This window comes from Nicotiana sylvestris, chromosome 8 (genome assembly GCF_000393655.2).
Source record: "Nicotiana sylvestris chromosome 8, ASM39365v2, whole genome shotgun sequence".
Lineage (NCBI taxonomy): Eukaryota > Viridiplantae > Streptophyta > Magnoliopsida > Solanales > Solanaceae > Nicotiana > Nicotiana sylvestris.
The window spans coordinates 10,994,926-11,017,595 of NC_091064.1; the positions used below are offsets into that span (position 1 = coordinate 10,994,926).

The 22,670-nt window shown below is 35.4% G+C and overlaps 1 protein-coding gene across 1 annotated transcript; it reads right to left on the bottom strand.

The window, feature by feature from the left end:
• Window positions 1-307: 307 nt before the first annotated feature.
• On the bottom strand, window positions 308-4,338 carry LOC104213186 (uncharacterized). The gene is made up of 4 exons (XM_009762632.2): window positions 2,531-4,338; window positions 2,047-2,322; window positions 706-825; window positions 308-617 (listed from the first exon to the last, which is right to left on the bottom strand). The coding sequence occupies exons 1-4, from the start codon at window positions 3,650-3,652 to the stop codon at window positions 561-563; spliced, it is 1,575 nt and encodes a 524-aa protein (XP_009760934.1). The 5' UTR covers window positions 3,653-4,338; the 3' UTR covers window positions 308-560.
• Window positions 4,339-22,670: the final 18,332 nt, after the last annotated feature.

Consider the following 22,670-nt stretch of genomic DNA (forward strand, 5'->3'; position numbering starts at 1 on the left):
AGTCCAACATCGTGACATAAGCCCTATGCTTGCATTTTGCACCAATAGATGTTCTGAAGCAATCACACTTCTTAGTCCAAAAGAACTGAAGATGTAAAAAATAATCAACAGATTACAGATAGTAGCATAGCTCCATGGCCCAACATCGATACAACCTCAAGCCTAAAGAAGTTGGTATTTCCCAACTCTGTTATCCAGGGGGCGCAGGAAAAACGTAAAAGAAATATGGGCCACGGTGTTGACCAGCTTTAAAGCCAATCCAAACACCTTCACATGCATCTTTAGCAAAGAGGTTTACACACTTCTATGGGAAAATAATCTGCTGCATTGATATTCTCGTGTAAGACATTCATCTCTACAATGTATACACACTACTTTAGCAACCAGTAGTCTCAACAGGCATGTTACATTTACAGAAAAAGATTAGCAACAATTGGACTAAATTCTACACATATCACAGTTGTAAAGTCTCAATCTACACATATCACAGTTGTAAAGTCTCATTAAACACATATCATAGTTGTGAATGCTCTTGTCAATGTGACTCTTAGAATATTGGCTCAGATAGGAACATTAGTACGATAAAAGTGCAGCAACTTGAGTGGTGAAACGTATTCCTGCGAAACAGCAAAAAGAAAAGCATATTAAGACCCCTAATGACAGTCTGTTCCCAGTGTATAGACACATCAGGTCTGATATTCCAACCTGGGAAAGATCATCATGCTCAGGGGGCAAATGGAAGCCCGTTGAGCAGTTGGGCAACACCTCAGGATTCTTCATCCATGCTTTACGTGCATCACTGAGTTTAATTTTGTACCTGAACATCTGAAAATCAAAGTTGATAATGTTATCGATTGGAATTAGAAGAGAAGGTAACTTTATTTTAAAAGGTGACAGTTGGAAGTGTGTGTCAAAAAGTTGTCTGATTTAAGAGACATCTTTTAGCAGATTCCTAAAAGTGTTATAAATACCTGATTTCTTCCCAAAAGATTCTATAACAGTAAAACTCAAAACTTGTTCCTGGGGAAATTCAAGTTATTGCTGAACTTGGATTCCGATTTTGTCTATGTAAATCCTAGAGGAATTCTGCCACAAACTCATGCAACAACATAGTGGGGGCTTATGTTACTTAAGGATAGAGATTACTCCATTAAAGCCATTGAATTTATTGTTTCCTACAAGTCTATTTTAACCAACAGAAGAAATAAGCTATCAAGTACTCCCTCCGTTTCATATTAAATGAGGTACTTTTCCTTTTAGTCTGTTCCAAAACAAATGACACATTTCTAAATTTGGAAATAATTCAACTTTAAACTCTTTTATTTTACACATTTACCCTTAATGAGAAGCTTTTATAGTCACACAAATGTCATGACCCCACAAACTTTTTACCCCTTAGGCTTTCAAGACCACAAGTTTCAAAAGTCTTTTCTTTTTTCTTAAACTACGTGCCGAGTCAAACTACCTCATATAATATGAAACGGATGGAGTAATAACTCCCAAATGAGTATATTATGCAACATGCACCATTTGATGGTGCAAGTCTAAATGAACCTCCCCACCACATTTGCTGGTTTGATGAGCCAGAAACAAATATAACTTTTGGTATATGGGCATTCTGAGATATTATTAGAGATTACTAGTCTATCCGAGGATTACTACCCAGAAACAAATATAACTTTTTCCAAACTGCATTATGCATACAGAAACAGGGAGTACACTTCGTTCGTAAATCGAAGAGATAGGACACTGAAGAAACAGATAATACAAATGAATTAAATAGCATTAGCATGGTGACCAACAGCTATCCTAGCAGATGAAACGAACCACATTAATTCTTGCTTCCTTTTTCTTTTTCTTCTTTTTTTTCCATGTGTGGGTGTCCCCACCTGTGGGATTATCCTGGGTATGTTGTTGTTGTTGTTGTTTTCCGTGTGTGGGTGTGTGGGTGTGGGTGTGGGTGTGGGGGGGGGGGGGGTCCAGAGAGGGAAGAGTTGAACTATAAGTGGAATGAGAGCAATCGCAAATTGCAGGTTGGTGGCAAACCTCAGAAAGCAGGACAGTAGGCTTCTCCAGGTCATCTCCCTTAATGCTTATACCAGTGCCCTGGCATTCTGGACAGAACACCGAGTATATCTGTCTCCTCACTGGTTTTATCTCATCTTTCTTCCCTTTTGCACTGTGTTTGGCTCCAGTCTTCCTCTTAGATCTTCGTTTTGCTTTGGTTTCCACTTTTGGTTCGTCGACAGGTTTTCCATAAGTTTCCAATTCACATAGAAGTATCCAGTGAATCAGGCAGGATACATGGAACACATGAAACGCCTATATTGACACAGAAATAGTAAGTGCATGGAGTGTAGTATTCAGATAATGGATCTTCAATAAGGTTTCAAAAGTGGAGAAAAATGTCTAGAACACAATGCATGAGTACATAAATAAAGATCAGATGGAACAACAACAAAACACCACAATGCATGAGTACATAAACAGATATCAGATGGGAAAAACAACAAAACAGAGCAGCGTTTACCCCTGTCAAATTTCTACTGCTGCAAACAAGTCTTCCAGATTTCCTGTTCAGTAGAGCTGCCACGTCTTTACCAGGAAGCATTTTCTGTTGGCAGATATCACACATTCTCTCAGAAGCTACTCGCTGCTGTTTCCTCAACTCTTTCCTCATAGTTTTGCTGGATATAATTCTTGAACCCACTAGTTGATCATCACGTGTTCCCAATATCAGTCTCATATTTGAGCTATTTGTTGATTGAGATTCTTCCCCAGAAGAATCACACTGATTACTTAAAGACTCACTGATATCCTCCGGGTCCGAAAATGACTTCCTCCTCCTCTTGTTTCCAGCACCAATGGTTATGGTCTCCTCAGATTCCGAATAAGGACTGGAGGGGAGCAAAAATCTGTCATCAAGTAACGCCTTCCTACCCAAATTATAGTTATAAGGAAATGTAACAACCGCAAAGTCATGATCTGGCACCACAGAGACATCGATATCATCAGAATCAATCTTTCCCAACCATTCACACCATATTTTAAGAATGCTTTTAGAGTCAATGTCATGCACAGTAAGCCGCACAGCAATTTGTCCAATACCAATAAGATTCACTTCTAGATCAGATAATTCATCTTTACACAACACACCCGGAATAACCAAGTTATCACTCTGTCCATTACCAGTCAACTCACAGTACTCATCCTCGAGATCAGGTACATCCCCATTAGGTCTCGAATTTCCACCATACTCAACAATAGCAAGGCTACTTTCATCTACAAGACACGTGCCAACCAGCCTGCTTTGACCAACATCCGCGATAGGCAAGTGCTGCTTATCATGCTCCAAATCCTTAAAGAAAAGCACACCATCATTGAACGGCCATGGATTCGGCTTCAACAATGTGGCTTTAGCAGCTGCGACCATTTCAGTATGAAGACTACCTTTCAAATGATTAAACAGAACAGAATCACTATAACACGGCGAATGACATAGCGTGCAGAAAAAGACTAATCTCTTCCCATCTTCTCTAAGCTCAATATACGTATGTCCTTGAGACCTCACATTATTCAAAGTTCTCCTCACTAATTGCTCTTTCAAGTTACAACCACTCGTCTTGGGGAAACCTAGTTGTCTACCCGCCATAAGATTCAAATATCACATATACCAAACAAACAGCTAAATTTTCCGAACTTTCACATGAAATACAACAATAGAAACACAAATTTGAGAGAATTATCAAGCAGGAAATTCAAAATTCGGTAATTCCGAACCAACAATTGCCACAATGTTCCGAACTTAGCAACTTCGCGAGCACGAAATTCACAATACCGTGGTAAAATTCCCCATCAATTCTTCAAAATTCAGCTTCAGGAAGTAAAAACAAGACAAGTAAAAAGTAAATTTGACCAAACCTAACAGAAGATTTAACAAACCCTAAATTTACAACTTCGAGGCGTGCAAGGTATTATAGGTATCTTCGTAAATTGCCGAACTATTCGATTTTTAGCACCGGCGGATCTTCCAGAAGAAACCTCAAAAAGCGACGAAATCGAACACGAATCCTCCATTGTCATTTGCATCTCCATTAAAAAGCTTCGTAACAGAAAATTAAACGAAAACAAAAAGAAAAACAAAGAACCAACAGAATAGAGACTAATAACTAGAAATCAGGGTTCAAGAAGAAGAAGAAACAGAGATTGCATAGGTGAATATACAGACCAGTACAGGATATTTATGTATGTATAGGTAGAGAGAGAAAATTGGAAGGAGGGAAGGTTCTAGAGAGAGAAAGAGAGAGGAGAGAATTGAAAGTTGAAACAGACTGTTTTAACTAAATTTTGGTGAATATCTGTATTATTATCGTAAGAAGGCCATTAAGATAATGAAGGGCTTAAATCGCATGCAACTATGGTGCATAGTTACAGTATATTACAGCTATTATAACCGTGGGATTATTGAAACAATATGTGATTGATGACTATGACGGTCAGGATTTTGAGGAGTAGATATAGTATTTAATGTAATGTGTAGTTGGTTTCGGTAGCGGAAGGAAGATTCTTGGGATAAGCCGATAAGCATGGGAAATAATTTCAAAAGCTTTTCTTTTCCTTTTTTCTTCTTTTCTTCCAATTTCAATTTTGGTCCCTCATTTTTGAAAAGTTCTGATTTTGGTCCTTTTAATATTTGGCCAAGCATTTTAAACTTTTAATTAATGAATATGTGTTTTAGACTAGCAAAGGATGCGGTACAGCGGAGAGGGTTGCTCTTCCCTTAACACGAATGCGGATGTAGTCGAGCTACAATGCGGATATTGGACACCGGTTGAAAAAACAAAAAAAATAAAAATGTGTTTTAGGTGGTCAAATAGTTCTGTGAGTCATTATAAACATCTAGATAAGATTTTATAATTCATGTACCATAGTCTAGTTTAATTTTGTATTTCCTTTACAGTAAGGTGTAATAAGGAGGTCAGCAAGCAGTAAAAACAGCACGAAGCAGCAGTAACATCACAGTCCCACGGTAGTCCCAGCTACCAAAACTTCCCGAACTACATTGACCTGATTCCTGTTTAGCCCAGGATATGTAGGAAACCTTTGAAGCAAAGGTTCGGTCAAATCTTTTTCAAAAAATGCTTCACACGGAGTACTCGGATGGGCAAAAATCGCTCGCTTTATCTTTGCACGAAAACCCTTCGTGTCTTCGGGCAAAGAGGGGCAGCTGTAAGCACGTGATTTTTGCCCTATATGAGAATTACTCCCAAAAAATTCAAAAATAAAATGATTTTTCTTTGGTGTGCAATTTTGTGATATTTTGAATAATTATTTGTATTTGTCTGTGCATGTTTATTTGCTAAATTAATAAAAAATACAAAAATATGTCGCATTTTGCATGTAGGATTTAATTCTACAATTGTTAGTAATTAAATTTGTTTTACAAAAATTAAAAATTACAAAAATAGGCATCGTTTGCATTTTTAGCATTTAATGTCCAAATATACAATTTTATGCTTAATTATTACTTAATTGTGCGTTAATTGTTATTGGGAGTTAATTTGCGCTTTTATAACTTAATTTAATTCTTAATAATAGTTTAAGTATTTTTATAATTTAGTTTTAGAGAAATAAAAGAAGAAAAGAGAGCGAAAATATAAAGAAAGTCGGAATTGGGCCTCTTCTTCGATTTCAAGCCACATGCCCAAAAAATGGCCCAATCTTCCCTACGACCCAGTCCATTTCGAACTGGGTCGACCCAGTCCATAACCCAAAAGACCCAAACCCCTTTGTCTACATTTTACAAAACAAAACAAAACAAAAAGAAGACAAAAACCCTAAAAAATTTCTAAACAATCCGCCACCCCCCCCCACCTTCCCTATCTTCTTCTTCTCCAAGTTTCTCCAAAGCTCATCCATGGCTTCCCCCTCAAGCTCCCATGGCTGCCTCGTCCTCATCTTCTTCATCGCACCATGAACGAGCGGTCTCATGGCTGCTTCTTCTTCTTTTAAACACCAACAACTCCACCATCGCACCATGAACGACCCCAAGCTTTCTTCGTCGCACCATGAACGACCCCAAGCTCAAGCTCGTTCATGGCTGCTTCCTCGCAGTCCCTTTCATCCTCTTCGTCGAACAACCAGCCTCGTCTTCCACCCGAGGCAACCCCAGTCACGCCGGAAAAACCCTCGACCAACGAAGGAAGAACCCCATCGATGCGGCTTCCCTTCCTCCTCCCAGCTGCTGCGACGCTGCCTCTTCCTCCTTCCAAGCACGTCGAGCTGCTGCCATGGTCGACCAGCTGCTCCTGTTCTGCCGCGTCAACTGCTGCCCGTGTCCAGCTGCGACGAGCAGCCTTGGCTGCTCCGAACGGATGTCGCCGTTGTTTCTCCTTAACCTCCATTGCTACTGCTTCGACGTTGTTTCAGCCAAATCCTTAAGTTCGAGTTCGTCGTTGGTTAGTCGTTCGTCGTTTCAATTCGGTTAGTAGTTTTGAATTTTATTTTGTCCATTTTCGTTTTTATATTTCTCAAAGTTAAAATCGTTAAATATTTGATTCTTGTTTTGTTCGTTGTTCATCGTTGAAATCGTTTTTCTAGTTTGTTCATGTTCATGTGCTTTGTTAAAATTAATTTTCAGATTTCAAAATAGAAGTTTAATTAGTTGTTTTCATGTTTATTTCATGTTTGTATTATTGTTTAAGTGAATATTTGTTAGTTTAATATTAGTTAGATACAAATTGAAGTTTAATTAATTGTTTCTTCAATTTGTTTAATGTATTTTATGTATTTTCCGGAAATTGTTAATATTGTTAAGTTCAAGTTTAAATTCATAATTGTTTCTTCTTAGGTTTTGTTTTGTCATTTGCCTAAAAGAATTTAGTTGTAATAAGGGAAGTATGTTTGGTTTTAATCATTTGAATCCGTCGTTTTTATTTTTAGATTTAATTCATGTTCATATTATGTTTGTTGATCTTGAATCCGAAATTTGTATAGTTTGATTTCTTGTTTATCATTTATGATTATCTCTTGAATTTGTCTCATAATCTTGTTTAAGTTTGATATAGGAATTGTTGGTTGTAATGTTGTTATGGTTGATTTTAAGTTCAATATTATTGAATTTAGAAATCTAAATATACTTGTTTGATTGTTGTTGTTGTTTAAATCCGAAAATAGGTTTGTTGTTGCTAAAAATATTGTTCAATCAAATTTTAGTTGTTCTTGGTTGTTCAATTTGTGTTCATATGATTTGTGGTTGAAATCATGTTCATGTGATTTGTTATTGAAATGTTGAAGAAATCATGTTCATGAAATTTGTTGTTTGAACATTGTTAGAAATTAATCATATTGCCTATATTTTGGTTAAGTTTGATTAATTGATGTGTTATAGCTGATGGGTAGTTTGGTAATTTGTAGTACGTTCAGGGGTAGTTTGGTAATTTTCAGTAAGGTCGGAGGGGTAGTTTAGGAATTGTACATTTTGTAATTGTTTATATGAAGCATGTGGGACAAAATGTAATGGGGTGGGTTGTGATATAGTTATTTAATATAAAGGGGGGACAAGACAAAATTTAGTGGGGGAATCTTGTATTATTTTATGTTAGGCATGGGGGACAAAATATAATGGGGTGGTGTGATATGTTTATTTAATGTAATGAGGATGAGTGGGAAGATAATGGGTTGGGTAGAGAAAAAGTATTGATTTTAATTAATTGAAAGATTTATGGGATGGGTTATAAGAAGTCTTGAGGACAGACAAGAAAAAATACACATACAGATAGAGAGAAAAAACGGACAGAGAATAGAAGAGAGAAAAAAGGGCTGAACATTTAAGAGAAAGAAAAATTCCGAAAAATATTTAAGCTTTCAAAATAAAAATAAAAACTAAAAAAAATCTTCTGCTTTCTTTCTTTGTTTGAAATTAGTATTAATGGTTGTTGTTTCATTCAAAGCTTGAAGCTTTTGTTTTTGGGATTACTGCTCTACTGATTTGCAAACTCTTTTCCTGAGTTGTTACTGTTGCTGGGTTGTTGCTGTTGTGCTATATTGTTATTACTGTCGCTGATTCTCATCATCATTTTCTTTTGCTTCCAATATCAGGTACATATCTGTAAATTCATGTCATGAAAAGCTTCAACATGGCAAGTAAATGAAGTTTGGAATTATAAGGATGTCTTCTACTCATTTAAATTTTATTAGTTTAAGTTTCAGTTTTGTTTTAGTTGGTTAATATAGTATTATACTTGACATGATAAACTGTTAACTAATTAACCTTCTGGAGTAGTAAATTCCACGATAATCTTATATGTTTTGAGGACTAGTGATGACATTTACTGTTTGAATTGATAGGGAACATTGCAGAAAATTGGCCATTAATTAAATCTTGTGATATTGTTAGCTAAGTAAAGAATAGTACGGAAATACCCAGAAATTACATTACTAGCTTATTTTGTCAAATATCCAATTTTGTTTAAGGCTAGATGATGTCGTCTTATTAAATCAATTGGTAGATTAATTCTCTTTCTTAATAACAAATGGCATAGTTATTTTAGGAACGCGATCAACTCATTTCTTTTAATGTATGAAATAATGTCGATGATTTTTTTACAAAATATAGAGTTAGTGTTTGCAAATATTCGCATAGGCAGAGAATAAGAATTGGTTTATTTATCTCAAACTCAATCTTCGTAATCAAAAATTAACTAAATAATTATAACTTTGGACTAAAAACAAGTATATGAGAAGGATATGGGATTTATAAGCACGAATTGCAACATTTTATGTCAAGGATATGTAGAAATAGAGTTCGCATTAAATATAACAATGAAAATTCTTCAGAAACTATTAATTTGTTTATCAAATTAATTCTTTTTCCAGTTTTATATGCGATTCGATTTTTGGATATATTAATGTTGTATCCACGATAAAAATGGTAGTATTTTTAGTTACATGTTGTTTGTTTCTTTTTCATATCATTAATTCTTTAAAATTTGAATAGTTTTGAGGTATATAATTCATACGCGTAAAATAAGACTTGCGGTCAACACATAATAACTTTTGAATGCTTTTCAAGAAAATATAGAGACGTCTAAATCAATGTTTCTCTATGGCTTTCATATAAAAATAAGTGGATGCAATAAACAATTTGTAGAGAATTTTATCAAGAATATTTTGTGAAATTAGGGATACGTTCGCGTGGCCTAAATTACATTTTTAAAGGCAGTTCGGATTATGCGTTCGCGCAACTTTGAGCCAAAATTTTAATTCGTCGGGGGATATTAAATTAATTTTATAAAACCCGAGATGTGCGGTTCACTATTTAAGAAAGGCGAATGTTCTTAATTTTATTTTTAAACACAATTTCGGAAAAATAATTATTTTTATAATAAATATATTATCAATATCATTGTGTACACGTACGCGTGACACGATTTTTCACGTTAAAAAATATATAATATATAAAACGAATACACGTACGCGTGATTCGATTCGAAGAAGGGTCTTTAATTATAAACAATCTAAACAGAAGCGGTAACAAAATCATGCAATAAAAATGTAAAATCGAGATAATTAAGCCAAGAATAAAAACAGTTAAGCGACCGTGCTAGAACCACGGAATTCGGAAATGCCTAACACCTTCTTCCGGATTAACAGAATTCCTTACTCAGGATTTCTGGTTCGCAGAATAATAAACAGAGTCATATTCTCCTCGATTCAGGGATTAAAATTGGTGACTTGGGACGCCTTAAAATTCCCAAGTGGCGACTCTGAAACAAACAAACAAATCCCGTTTCGACTGTCCTTTAATTGGAGAAAACTCCCACGCACCCTCGGGGGCGAAAAAAGGAGGTGTGACAGCTCTGGCGACTCTGCTGGGGACTTTAATATTAACCCAGAACCACTGGTTCAGGGTTCAAGAATTCGAGCTTAAAATAACTGTTATAGTTGGCTTTATTTTTACATGATATATGCCTAATGTGCTAAATGATGCTTTTACCGCTTTAATATTATCTGAATTGTGTATATAAAACTGCTACGAAACCCTTCTTCTTTCTGAGTCTTCTGAATTTATGGTGTACACGTGCGCGTGGCCCACCTTTCTGTTAGAAGTCATACCAAATAAGACGAAGTTGGGACAAGTAACTAGGCCGGGCAGACTTTCGTGCTCCCGGTACGTTGCCCCCATTTCGGCTCAAGCTGTCCACTTGGGTAAGCCAGGGCTAGAACAATATGCCTCAGGTTTTTTTTCACTTAGAATAACTCAGCTTCATGCCGGATCCCTAGTAGGAACGTTTGTTTGCATCACGTGCATTTGACTTTGGAGGCTCAACACAGGGGTTGGGTCTGTCTAGGACAGGTGTACCAAAAAATGAAAATGACCATCCTGATGCATCTTACTTGCTGCTATTTGCGCATTTATTTGATTCGGACTTTTGTGTTGACTGACTTTTGAATATCAGGAATAATAATTTTGAAATTGAAAAAAAAATAGCGGTTAGGGAATTGATTGTTTATTTTTGGAAGAAAAAAAAACAATGCCTAAATACTGTCAAAACTCTACCGAAATTTTGGGAGAAAAAAAATGTCTTATTAGTTTGTTTTATTAAAAGCAAAAGAAAAATAGAAAAAAAAAAGTCGTTGTTCTGTCTTGTTTTTCAAAAAAAAAAAAATTAAAAAAAAATAGTTTGTCTTGCCATAAAAATGAAAATGAAAAAGAGTCTTGTTTTTTAAAATGGGTTTTTATTTATTTATTTGTTTAGATGCCAAAATAAAAATAAAAATAATAAAATAAAAAGAGTCGGGCGTTGAAAGTGGTTTTATTATTTGTTGCAAATATATATATATATATATATAAATCTAAAAAGTTTTTCTTTATTTCAAAAAAATGTATATATATCTTTATTTGTTGCAAAAATATTTGTCCTGCCAAAAAGTCTAGAAAAGTTTTTTTTAGACTCCCAATTTTCAAAACAAAAAATCCAAAAATATTTTCCATTATTGACTTCTTTAGAAAGTCTTTTTAATTATTAAAAAAAATATATATAATAAAATAAAACAAATCCGAAAATATTTTCCTTCTTCTTTAAAAATTGAAAAGAAAATTCAAAATTCAAAAAAAAATTTAGAAAGCATTTCTTTTATTAAAGGTAAAATTCCAAAAAAAAAATATTTTCTTTCTTCTTTAGAATAAGAGAATACAAATGAAAATTCAAACAAAAAAATATATTCCTTTTACTTTTGAAATTCTCAAATTTCAAATCAAAAGAAAAGGAATTCTTAGAAGTCTTTCTTTCAAAAAAGAAAATCAGTCAAAAATAAAATAAAAATACTTCCTTTCTTCTTTTAAAGCAGTTCTTTTACAAATTCAAAAAAAATAATAATAATTTAAAATTAGTTTATTTACTTTATTCATAACCTGTCCGAACTACGCAAGGTCTGATTCATGCGGGGTCATGATACGTAGGCAATCTCCATAAGATTCGACCACAACAAAAAATGAGAAAAAAAAATCGAAAAAAAAGAAAAGAGAAAATGAAGGGAAAAAAATGAAAAAAAAATCGAAAAAAAGAAAAATGAAAAAAAGAGATGTTGTTAATAATGAGGACCGACTGAGTCCATTCTAACCTGTTTTGAATCGCAAAGAAAGAAGGTGGTTGGTTTGTGGTAAGTCGGAAATACAAGACCCAGAAGCACACTTTGCGGGGATCAGGCCTGATAGCAGAAGCACTCGAATCCTATTGGGACTTGTTGACTAAGGTTGATGATATCGAAGTTGGAAATGGTCTAGACAATACTGATGCAAAGCTCAGTGGCTAAAGATGTCAATTTTGATAAAGTGGGAGGACGCTCCGTTCCTTGGTTAGCAAAAGAGAAGCTGGTGGTGTCTTATTTTGTTGTCATTTCTGTTGTCCGGATTATTCTTAGGGTTGTAATCCGAATATTGTCTTGTGTCAAACCTTCTTATCTTTCCAGTTTGTCATATCAATTTGTTTAAGTTTTGTCAAGGCTGTGTTAGGATTTTATTCTGGTTGTTTTGTTTGTTTTATTATTCAAACCATTTCGCCGGTAGTCTAATACAAAAGCCGGTCTTTTATTGTTTCCAGTCATCTTTTTGTTTAGTACTTTTATCATTTTTATTCAACGCCGATTCTGTGACATGACATGTGCACACAGTTTGGGTCTGGTCTTTAAAGTTAATCATAAAACCCTGGAGAGGTGATCAAAGCATTTAAGGGAAATAAGAACAGTTTGAGATTATTTGAAGCCCGAGTCATGTGGAACTGGGGCAAGTAAAACTTAAAGAAAACCGTTAAATGCAAGATTCGCCAAATTGGCATGAGGGTCGTTCATGAGAATGAGAGTGTCGCCCAACGGTGCTTTAGAAATGACAAATGAAAAAGCAAGTGTTTAACATAATTGTCAAGTCCAGCACCATCGGAAGAGACTATAAATCTATGATCAATTGTGTTGTTTGCATTTGGCATGTTTTGAAGACTGGAATGACGAAGGCATTTTGTTCTGCTATCTAAACACTTTATCCTTCGTTACCCCCCTTTGAGCCTTATTTATTTTCTTTCATACCCCTCGTTTGGAATCAATAGCAACGACTAGGAAATACGAGCCTGGAAGGTAAAGAAAAAAAATCAAAAAAAAACTAAAAAAAAGGAAAAGAAAAGAAAAATGATAACAATAAAAAAAAACAAAAGAAAGTCAAATGAAAACAGAGGAATTGGGAACTACGTTTGACCTGATTCCTCAAAGAGGATACGTAGGCGCCTCACGGCTCGGTCATAGGGTGCATAGTGTGCATAATGTGCATGGTGTGCATAGTGTAATAAAAATTAAAATAATAATAATAAATAAATAATCCCCAAGCAAGAAACTGGGGCAAGAGTTGCGCTTGTTATAAACAAATATGATTTCGAAGGTTGTAATTTTGAGCCCCAAATTGATTTATTTTTGAGCCTTTAATACCCTTTCTTTCTAAGCCTATCCAAAAAACCCACATTACGGTCCAAAGAAAGACCTTCTGATCAGTCTGCAAAAGATGCCAAGTCAGACAAATGAGAGTCTTACCGGCGAACATAACATTCTGTTCCACAGCAGAAAGGACTCTAATCTCCAGCAGAGAGAGTCATACCGGCAACACTCCAAATCCCCAGCTGGAAAGTGATACAAATGAGAGAGTCTTATCGGTGAAAATCTTTACGGACACCATAAGGCGACGCAAGCTGAGAGAAAAACCAAAATGAGAGAGGCTTGATAGTGAAAACCCTTCGGGCACTACAAATCGAATAAGATTGGGAATCAGATGGGGGATAGTCAAGGGAAGATCTCGAAAGACGATTGATGACGAAGGATAGGCCACATATGCATGTCATGACCATTAGAGTCGGTGTTTTCGTTTGATAAGTTTTTATTTATAGTTTCTTTTGTTAAAGAGTCATTTTTTCCTTTGTCTTTTATTCTGTTCCCTTTTATCTTTTCCTTTCATAGAAATATTCCCCAGTAGAGTCTGTTTGGTCAAGACCAGTGGGAAATGACTTCAAAATAGGCCATCAGCTTTCCAAGATAAGATCTGGCTAGTACATCCAAGTGGTATAGTCAGCAAGGAACAAGCACAAGGCCAGTGTCAAGAAAGATATCCCCATTAAAAGGGAATTGACAAAAAGATTGACGAGTGTCAAGAAGGATATCCTTGCCGAAATCAAAGGTTATTAAACCTCAAGGCCAAAGCCCGTGGACAAATCAAGGAGAGCATTGAGCATGATTTGGGAAATTCATATGAGACTAAAAGGTCAGGGAAATGCCAGTTACCGAGCTGTGCCACAAAAGAAGAGGGATATCCCCAGCAAAAGGGATCATTCCCAGCAAATAATATCATCCTCAACAAGTTGTGGAACGCAGAGCAAGGAAGGAGAAAGGGAAAGCCATCCCTAGTAGGAGTATCACAACCAACCACCGTTTTTTTTAAACTAACAAATTTTGTTTAATTTGAAACAGGTAAAAGAAATGGCATTGATGTCGGAAAATGCATGCCATAAGGGAGACTGTAAAACTGGGGCAGAAAATTTTCCTTTCATTTGGAAAATTTTCTGGAAGTCAGGTACCCATTTGAGGAAGAATAAAAAATAACACCAATCTCAAGGGAAGTGGTCTTTGAACCAGTGTTGCCCCAATATAATAAGTTTCAATGGAGGAAGTTGTTCCCCAGCAGACAGAACAAAGGGATGACATTTGTGCTCAGAAAAGCAAAAAGCCATTATCATCCCCAGCAGCTTCCAGAAGAATGAAGCATCGATTTGGAAGGGATAAAACTCCCCAGCAGCGTTATCCTCAACAACGTTATCCCAAGAAGATAACACTTATATCCCAGCAGTGTTGAAAAAAAAATCCCAAAAAGAAAAAAAAATGAATTTGAAGGAGGGGAAGAAAGGAGACTCCCACAGTGGTATTATCCCCAGCAAGCAAGAACAAAGCAGAGCGAAGGAAGGAGAAAAGAAAAGAAGAAATTACGAAGGTAAGTTTCTCAAATCATTGATCTTTACATTTTCCTCTTAGGATAAAAAGTCCTAATCTGATGAACTTCCCTCCCGATACAATCTTGGTCCGATGAAATTTTTCTCCCAAGATAAGATATCAAATCTTAGTCCGATGAATTTTCTCCTAAGATAGAAATCTTGGTCTGATGAAATTTTTCTCCCAAGATAATATAATAAAATCTTAGTCGGATGAATCTTTCTCCTAAGATCACAACAAAATGGACCTAGTCTGACGATTTATCTCCTAGAGTCAAAATCTTGGTCTGATGAAATTTTTCTCCCAAGATAATATAATAAAATCTTAGTCGGATGAATCTTCTCCTAGGATCAAAATCTAGTCTGATGAATTTTCTCCTAGGATAATTATTTGAAAAAAAAAAGTTTGAATTGAAAAAAAATGGTTGAAGTCAGGAGCCCCCTGAAGAATAGAATGGCGATTTATTGGTTGAAATCAGGAGCCCGCCTGAAGAAAGGAAAGGCATTTTTTTTAAAAAAAAAGGGTTGTTAAAATCGTGCCAGCCAAAGAAAGGAATGGCACTTTTGAAAAAATGGTTGAAGTCAGGAGCCCCCTGAAGAATAGAATGGCGATGTATTGGTTGAAATCAGGAGCCCCCTGAAGAATAGAATGGCGATGTATTGGTTGAAATCAGGAGCCCCTGAAGAATAGAATGGCGATTTATTGGTTGAAATCAGGAGCCCGCCTGAAGAAAGGAAAGACATTTTTTTTTTAAAAAAAAAGGGTTGTTAAAATTGTGCCAGCCAAAGAAAGGAATGGCACTTTTGAAAAAATGGTTGAAGTCAGGAGCCCCCCTGAAGAATAGAATGGCGATTTATTGGTTGAAATTAGGAGCCCCCCTGAAGAATAGAATGGCGATGTATTGGTTGAAGTCAGGAGCCCCCCTGAAGAATAGAATGGCAATTTATCGGTTGAAGTCAGGAGCCCGCCTGAAGAGAGGAAATGCGTTTTTAAAAGTTGTTGAAATTTTGCCAACCTAAAGAAAGGAATGGCGATGTATTGGTTGAAGTCAGGAGCCCGCCTGAAGAGAGGAATGGCGATTATTTTCAAAGTTGTTGTTGAAGTCAGGAGCCCGCCTGAAGAGAGGAAAGGCGTTTTTTAAAAGTTGTTGAAATCTTGCCAACCTAAAGAAAGGAATGGCGATTTATTGGTTGAAGTCAGGAGCCCGCCTGAAGAGAGGAATGGCGATTATTTTCAAAGTTGTTGTTGAAGTCAGGAGCCCGCCTGAAGAGAGGAAAGGCGTTTTTAAAAGTCGTTGAAATCTCGCCAACCTAAAGAAAGGAATGGCGATGTATTGGTTGAAGTCAGGAGCCCGCCTGAAGAGAGGAATGGCGATTTATTTTCAAAGTTGTTGTTGAAGTCAGAAGCCCGCCTGAAGAGAGGAAAGGCGTTTCTAAAAGTTGTTGAAATCTTGCCAACCTAAAGAAAGGAATGGCGATGTATTGGTTGAAGTCAGGAGCCCGCCTGAAGAGAGGAATGGCGATTATTTTCAAAGTTGTTGTTGAAGTCAGGAGCCCGCCTGAAGAGAGGAAAGGCGTTTTTAAAAGTTGTTGAAATCTTGCCAACCTAAAGAAAGGAATGGCGATGTATTGGTTGAAGTCAGGAGCCCGCCTGAAGAGAGGAATGACGATTATTTTCAAAGTTGTTGTTGAAGTCAGGAGCCCGCCTGAAGAGAGGAAAGGCGTTTTTAAAAGTTGTTGAAATCTTGCCAACCTAAAGAAAGGAATGGCGATGTATTGGTTGAAGTCAGGAGCCCGCCTGAAGAGAGGAATGGCGATTATTTTCAAAGTTGTTGTTGAAGTCAGGAGCCCGCCTGAAGAGAGGAATGACGTTTATTTCTAAAGTTGTTATTGATGTTGGGAGCCCGCCCAGATAACAAAGGCATACATTTCGGTCTTTACATTTCAGTTGTTGATGTTGGGAGCCCGCCCATATAACAGAGGCATACATTTCAGTCTTTACATTTCAGTTGTTGATGTTGGGAGCCCGCCCAGATAACAGAGGCATACATTTCAGTCTTTACATTTCAGTTGTTGAAGTTGGGAGCCCGCCCATAGAACAGAGGCATACATTCAGTCTTTACATTTCAAGCATTGAAGTTGGGAGCCCGCCCAGATAACAGAGGCATACATTTCAAGTCTTTAATTTTCAAATATTGAAGTTGGGAGCCCGCCCATAGAACAGAGGCATACATTTCAAGATCGAGTCAGAGGACAATAAAACAGAGGGTTACAATAGGAATCCCCAGCAGGAAACAATAAAATTCCCCGGCACCGGGAAACAGAAGGTTGCAACAAGAGGTCACAGTACAAACTCAAGTACATGTGTCAAAAGAAGAAAAGCACCGGAAGAAATGCAAGCAGACAAGGAAGCAAGGCAACAAAAACAAATTGTACTCTAGCCTAGCTTCTTGTTTTCTTTTAAGCATGGTGTAACAAGGAGATCGGTAAGCAGTGGTAATAGCATGCAACAACAGTAACATTGCAGTCCCACGGTAGTCCCAGCTACCAAAACTTCCCGAACTACATTGACCTGATTCCTGTTTAGCCCAGGATATGTAGGAAACCTTTGAAGCAAAGGTTCGGTCAAATCTTTTTCAAAAATGCTTCACACGGAGTACTCGGATGGGCAAAAATCGCTCGCTTTATCTTTGCACGAAAACCCTTCGTGTCTCCGGGCAAAGAGGGGCAGCTGTAAGCACGTGATTTTTGCCCTATATGAGAATTACTCCCAAAAAATTCAAAAATAAAATGATTTTTCTTTGGTGTGCAATTTTGTGATATTTTGAATAATTATTTGTATTTGTCTGTGCATGTTTATTTGCTAAATTAATAAAAAATACAAAAATATGTCGCATTTTGCATGTAGGATTTAATTCTACAATTGTTAGTAATTAAATTTGTTTTACAAAAATTAAAAATTACAAAAATAGGCATCGTTTGCATTTTTAGCATTTAATGTCCAAATATACAATTTTATGCTTAATTATTACTTAATTGTGCGTTAATTGTTATTGGGAGTTAATTTGCGCTTTTATAACTTAATTTAATTCTTAATAATAGTTTAAGTATTTTTATAATTTAGTTTTAGAGAAATAAAAGAAGAAAAGAGAGCGAAAATATAAAGAAAGTCGGAATTGGGCCTCTTCTTCGATTTCAAGCCACATGCCCAAAAAATGGCCCAATCTTCCCTACGACCCAGTCCATTTCGAACTGGGTCGACCCAGTCCATAACCCAAAAGACCCAAACCCCTTTGTCTTACATTTTACAAAACAAAACAAAACAAAAAGAAGACAAAAACCCTAAAAAATTTCTAAACAATCCGCCACCCCCCTTCCCTATCTTCTTCTTCTCCAAGTTTCTCCAAAGCTCATCCATGGCTTCCCCCTCAAGCTCCCATGGCTGCCTCGTCCTCATCTTCTTCATCGCACCATGAACGAGCAGTCCCATGGCTGCTTCTTCTTCTTTTAAACACCAACAACTTCACCATCGCACCATGAACGACCCCAAACTTTCTTCGTCGCATCATGAACGACCCCAAGCTCAAGCTCGTTCATGGCTGCTTCCTCACAGTCCCTTTCATCCTCTTCGTCGAACAATCAGCCTCGTCTTCCACCCGAGGCAACCCCAGTCACGCCGGAAAAACCCTCGACCAATGAAGGAAGAACCCCATCGCTGCGGCTTCCCTTCCTCCTCCCAGCTGCCGCGACGCTGCCTCTTCCTCCTTCCGAGCACGTCGAGCTGCTGCCATGGTCGACCAGCTGCTCCTGTTCTGTCGCGTCAACTGCTGCCCGTGTCCAGCTGCGACGAGCAGCCTTGGCTGCTCCGAACGGATGTCGCCGCTGTTTCTCCTTAACCTCCATTGCTACTGCTTCGACGTTGTTTCAGCCAAATCCTTAAGTTCGAGTTCGTCGTTGGTTAGTCGTTCGTCGTTTCAATTCAGTTAGTAGTTTTGAATTTTATTTTGTCCATTTTCGTTTTTATATTTCTCAAAGTTAAAATCGTTAAATATTTGATTCTTGTTTTGTTCGTTGTTCATCGTTGAAATCGTTTTTCTAGTTTGTTCATGTTCATGTGCTTTGTTAAAATTAATTTTCAGATTTCAAAATAGAAGTTTAATTAGTTGTTTTCATGTTTATTTCATGTTTGTATTATTGTTTAAGTGAATATTTGTTAGTTTAATATTAGTTAGATACAAATTGAAGTTTAATTAATTGTTTCTTCAATTTGTTTAATGTATTTTATGTATTTTCCGGAAATTGTTAATATTGTTAAGTTCAAGTTTAAATTCATAATTGTTTCTTCTTAGGTTTTGTTTTGTCATTTGCCTAAAAGAATTTAGTTGTAATAAGGGAAGTATTTTGGTTTTAATCATTTGAATCCGTCGTTTTTATTTTTAGATTTAATTCATGTTCATATTATGTTTGTTGATCTTGAATCCGAAATTTGTATAGTTTGATTTCTTGTTTATCATTTATGATTATCTCTTGAATTTGTCTCATAATCTTGTTTAAGTTTGATATAGGAATTGTTGGTTGTAATGTTGTTATGGTTGATTTTAAGTTCAATATTATTGAATTTAGAAATCTAAATATACTTGTTTGATTGTTGTTGTTGTTTAAATCCGAAAATAGGTTTGTTGTTGCTAAAAATATTGTTCAATCAAATTTTAGTTGTTCTTGGTTGTTCAATTTGTGTTCATATGATTTGTGGTTGAAATCATGTTCATGTGATTTGTTATTGAAATGTTGAAGAAATCATGTTCATGAAATTTGTTGTTTGAACATTGTTAGAAATTAATCATATTGCCTATATTTTGGTTAAGTTTGATTAATTGATGTGTTATAGCTGATGGGTAGTTTGGTAATTTGTAGTACGTTCAGGGGTAGTTTGGTAATTTTCAGTAAGGTCGGAGGGGTAGTTTAGGAATTGTACATTTTGTAATTGTTTATATGAAGCATGGGGGACAAAATGTAATGGGGTGGTTTGTGATATAGTTATTTAATATAAAGGGGGGACAAGACAAAATTTAGTGGGGGGAATCTTGTATTATTTTATGTTAGGCATGGGGGACAAAATATAATGGGGTGGTGTGATATGTTTATTTAATGTAATGGGGATGAGTGGGAAGATAATGGGTTGGGTAGAGAAAAAGTATTGATTTTAATTAATTGAAAGATTTATGGGATGAGTTATAAGAAGTCTTGAGGACAGACAAGAAAAAATACACATACAGATAGAGAGAAAAAACGGACAGAGAATAGAAGAGAGAAAAAAGGGCTGAACATTTAAGAGAAAGAAAAATTCCGAAAAATATTTAAGTTTTCAAAATAAAAATAAAAATTAAAAAAAAAATCTTCTGCTTTCTTTCTTTGTTTGAAATTAGTATTAATGGTTGTTGTTTCATTTAAAGCTTAAAGCTTTTGTTTTTGGGATTACTACTCCACCGGTCTGTTACTGGGTTGTTACTGTTGCTGGGCAGTTGTTGCTATTGTACTGTTATTATTGCTGCTGATTCTCATCATCATTTTCTTTTGCTTCCAATATCAGGTACATATCTGTAAATTCATGTCATGAAAAGCTTCAACATGGCAAGTAAATGAAGTTTGGAATTATAAGGATGTCTTCTACTCATTTAAATTTTATTAGTTTAAGTTTCAGTTTTGTTTTAGTTGGTTAATATAGTATTATACTTGACATGATAAACTGTTAACTAATTAACCTTCTGGAGTAGTAAATTCCACGATAATCTTATATGTTTTGAGGACTAGTGATGACATTTACTGTTTGAATTGATAGGGAACATTGCAGAAAATTGGCCATTAATTAAATCTTGTGATATTGTTAGCTAAGTAAAGAATAGTACGGAAATACCCAGAAATTACATTACTAGCTTATTTTGTCAAATATCCAATTTTGTTTAAGGCTAGATGATGTCGTCTTATTAAATCAATTGGTAGATTAATTCTCTTTCTTAATAACAAATGGCATAGTTATTTTAGGAACGCGATCAACTCATTTCTTTTAATGTATGAAATAATGTCGATGATTTTTTTACAAAATATAGAGTTAGTGTTTGCAAATATTCGCATAGGCAGAGAATAAGAATTGGTTTATTTATCTCAAACTCAATCTTCGTAATCAAAAATTAACTAAATAATTATAACTTTGGACTAAAAACAAGTATATGAGAAGGATATGGGATTTATAAGCACGAATTGCAACATTTTATGTCAAGGATATGTAGAAATAGAGTTCGCATTAAATATAACAATGAAAATTCTTCAGAAACTATTAATTTGTTTATCAAATTAATTCTTTTTCCAGTTTTATATGCGATTCGATTTTTGGATATATTAATGTTGTATCCACGATAAAAATGGTAGTATTTTTAGTTACATGTTGTTTGTTTCTTTTTCATATCATTAATTCTTTAAAATTTGAATAGTTTTGAGGTATATAATTCATACGCGTAAAATAAGACTTGCGGTCAACACATAATAACTTTTGAATGCTTTTCAAGAAAATATAGAGACGTCTAAATCAATGTTTCTCTATGGCTTTCATATAAAAATAAGTGGATGCAATAAACAATTTGTAGAGAATTTTATCAAGAATATTTTGTGAAATTAGGGATACGTTCGCGTGGCCTAAATTACATTTTTAAAGGCAGTTCGGATTATGCGTTCGCGCAACTTTGAGCCAAAATTTTAATTCGTCGGGGGATATTAAATTAATTTTATAAAACCCGAGATGTGCGGTTCACTATTTAAGAAAGGCGAATGTTCTTAATTTTATTTTTAAACACAATTTCGGAAAAATAATTATTTTTATAATAAATATATTATCAATATCATTGTGTACACGTACGCGTGACACGATTTTTCACGTTAAAAAATATATAATATATAAAACGAATACACGTACGCGTGATTCGATTCGAAGAAGGGTCTTTAATTATAAACAATCTAAACAGAAGCGGTAACAAAATCATGCAATAAAAATGTAAAATCGAGATAATTAAGCCAAGAATAAAAACAGTTAAGCGACCGTGCTAGAACCACGGAATTCGGAAATGCCTAACACCTTCTTCCGGATTAACAGAATTCCTTACTCAGGATTTCTGGTTCGCAGAATAATAAACAGAGTCATATTCTCCTCGATTCAGGGATTAAAATTGGTGACTTGGGACGCCTTAAAATTCCCAAGTGGCGACTCTGAAACAAACAAACAAATCCCGTTTCGACTGTCCTTTAATTGGAGAAAACTCCCACGCACCCCCGGGGGCGGAAAAAGGAGGTGTGACATTCAGGATTATAATTCGCGATAATATAATGAATGTTATTGATAATGGTACTGTTGGGTATTTGTGATAGTTTTTAGAACTTGTGGGTATAAGTCATGTTTTATGTTTTTCCAAAATAAATTTGGGAAATATATTTTGAAAACTGATGTCCAAACACATTTTTATCTTCAAATCAAACTTCACCCAAATCAGATTTTTCAAAATAAATTTGGGAATCTATGGCCAAATGCTAGCTAAGAAAGGCACTTTCTTAATTTCAATATTATAAAAAGCCATGAAGGCACATTTTCTCGTGTTTTAGGTTCCTTTATGTAAAAGGTATTTGATATATAAATTAATTCTAAAATTCAACTAAGCTCAAATTGGAGCAAAATTATGAATTTATCATCGTGCATTAGTAATTTAAAATGTTTAATACTTAGTAATTCGTTAAATTTATAAAAATTCATAAACAAAGTGATAAAAATGCATATATCAATTAATGAAAGGTAAATTGTGTATAATAAAAACTTGCAAGGATCAAAATCAAAAATATTAATATGTGAAGGACTACAAATGCAAATTTCTCTTCTTTTATGTCTTTTGTCGTGAGGCGGGTGTGAAGCTAACTAACAATTTCATACGTAATCTAATTGCCAACTGGCTGAATCTCGTGTTAGTTTTATACTCGAATCGACTATAACGTTAGTCATGGGGTCGGTTGTTTGGTTAATGATTTATGCATTTAACTTTGCGTATTTTTTTTTTTTCCAATTGTTTATTACACACACGGGAGAGGGGTGGGGAAAGGTTTAGTGTGATACTA

Bases quoted from the DNA above. Each gene is read 5' to 3' on its own strand.
- LOC104213186 (XM_009762632.2), bottom strand. From the start codon at position 3,652: ATGGCGGGTAGACAACTAGGTTTCCCCAAGACGAGTGGTTGTAACTTG. The intron at 826-2,046 runs GTTTGCCACCAA...TTTGATTTTCAG, and splicing joins CTACTGTCCTGCTTTCTGAG to ATGTTCAGGTACAAAATTAA. The intron at 618-705 runs GTTGGAATATCA...GCTGTTTCGCAG, and splicing joins AGCATGATGATCTTTCCCAG to GAATACGTTTCACCACTCAA.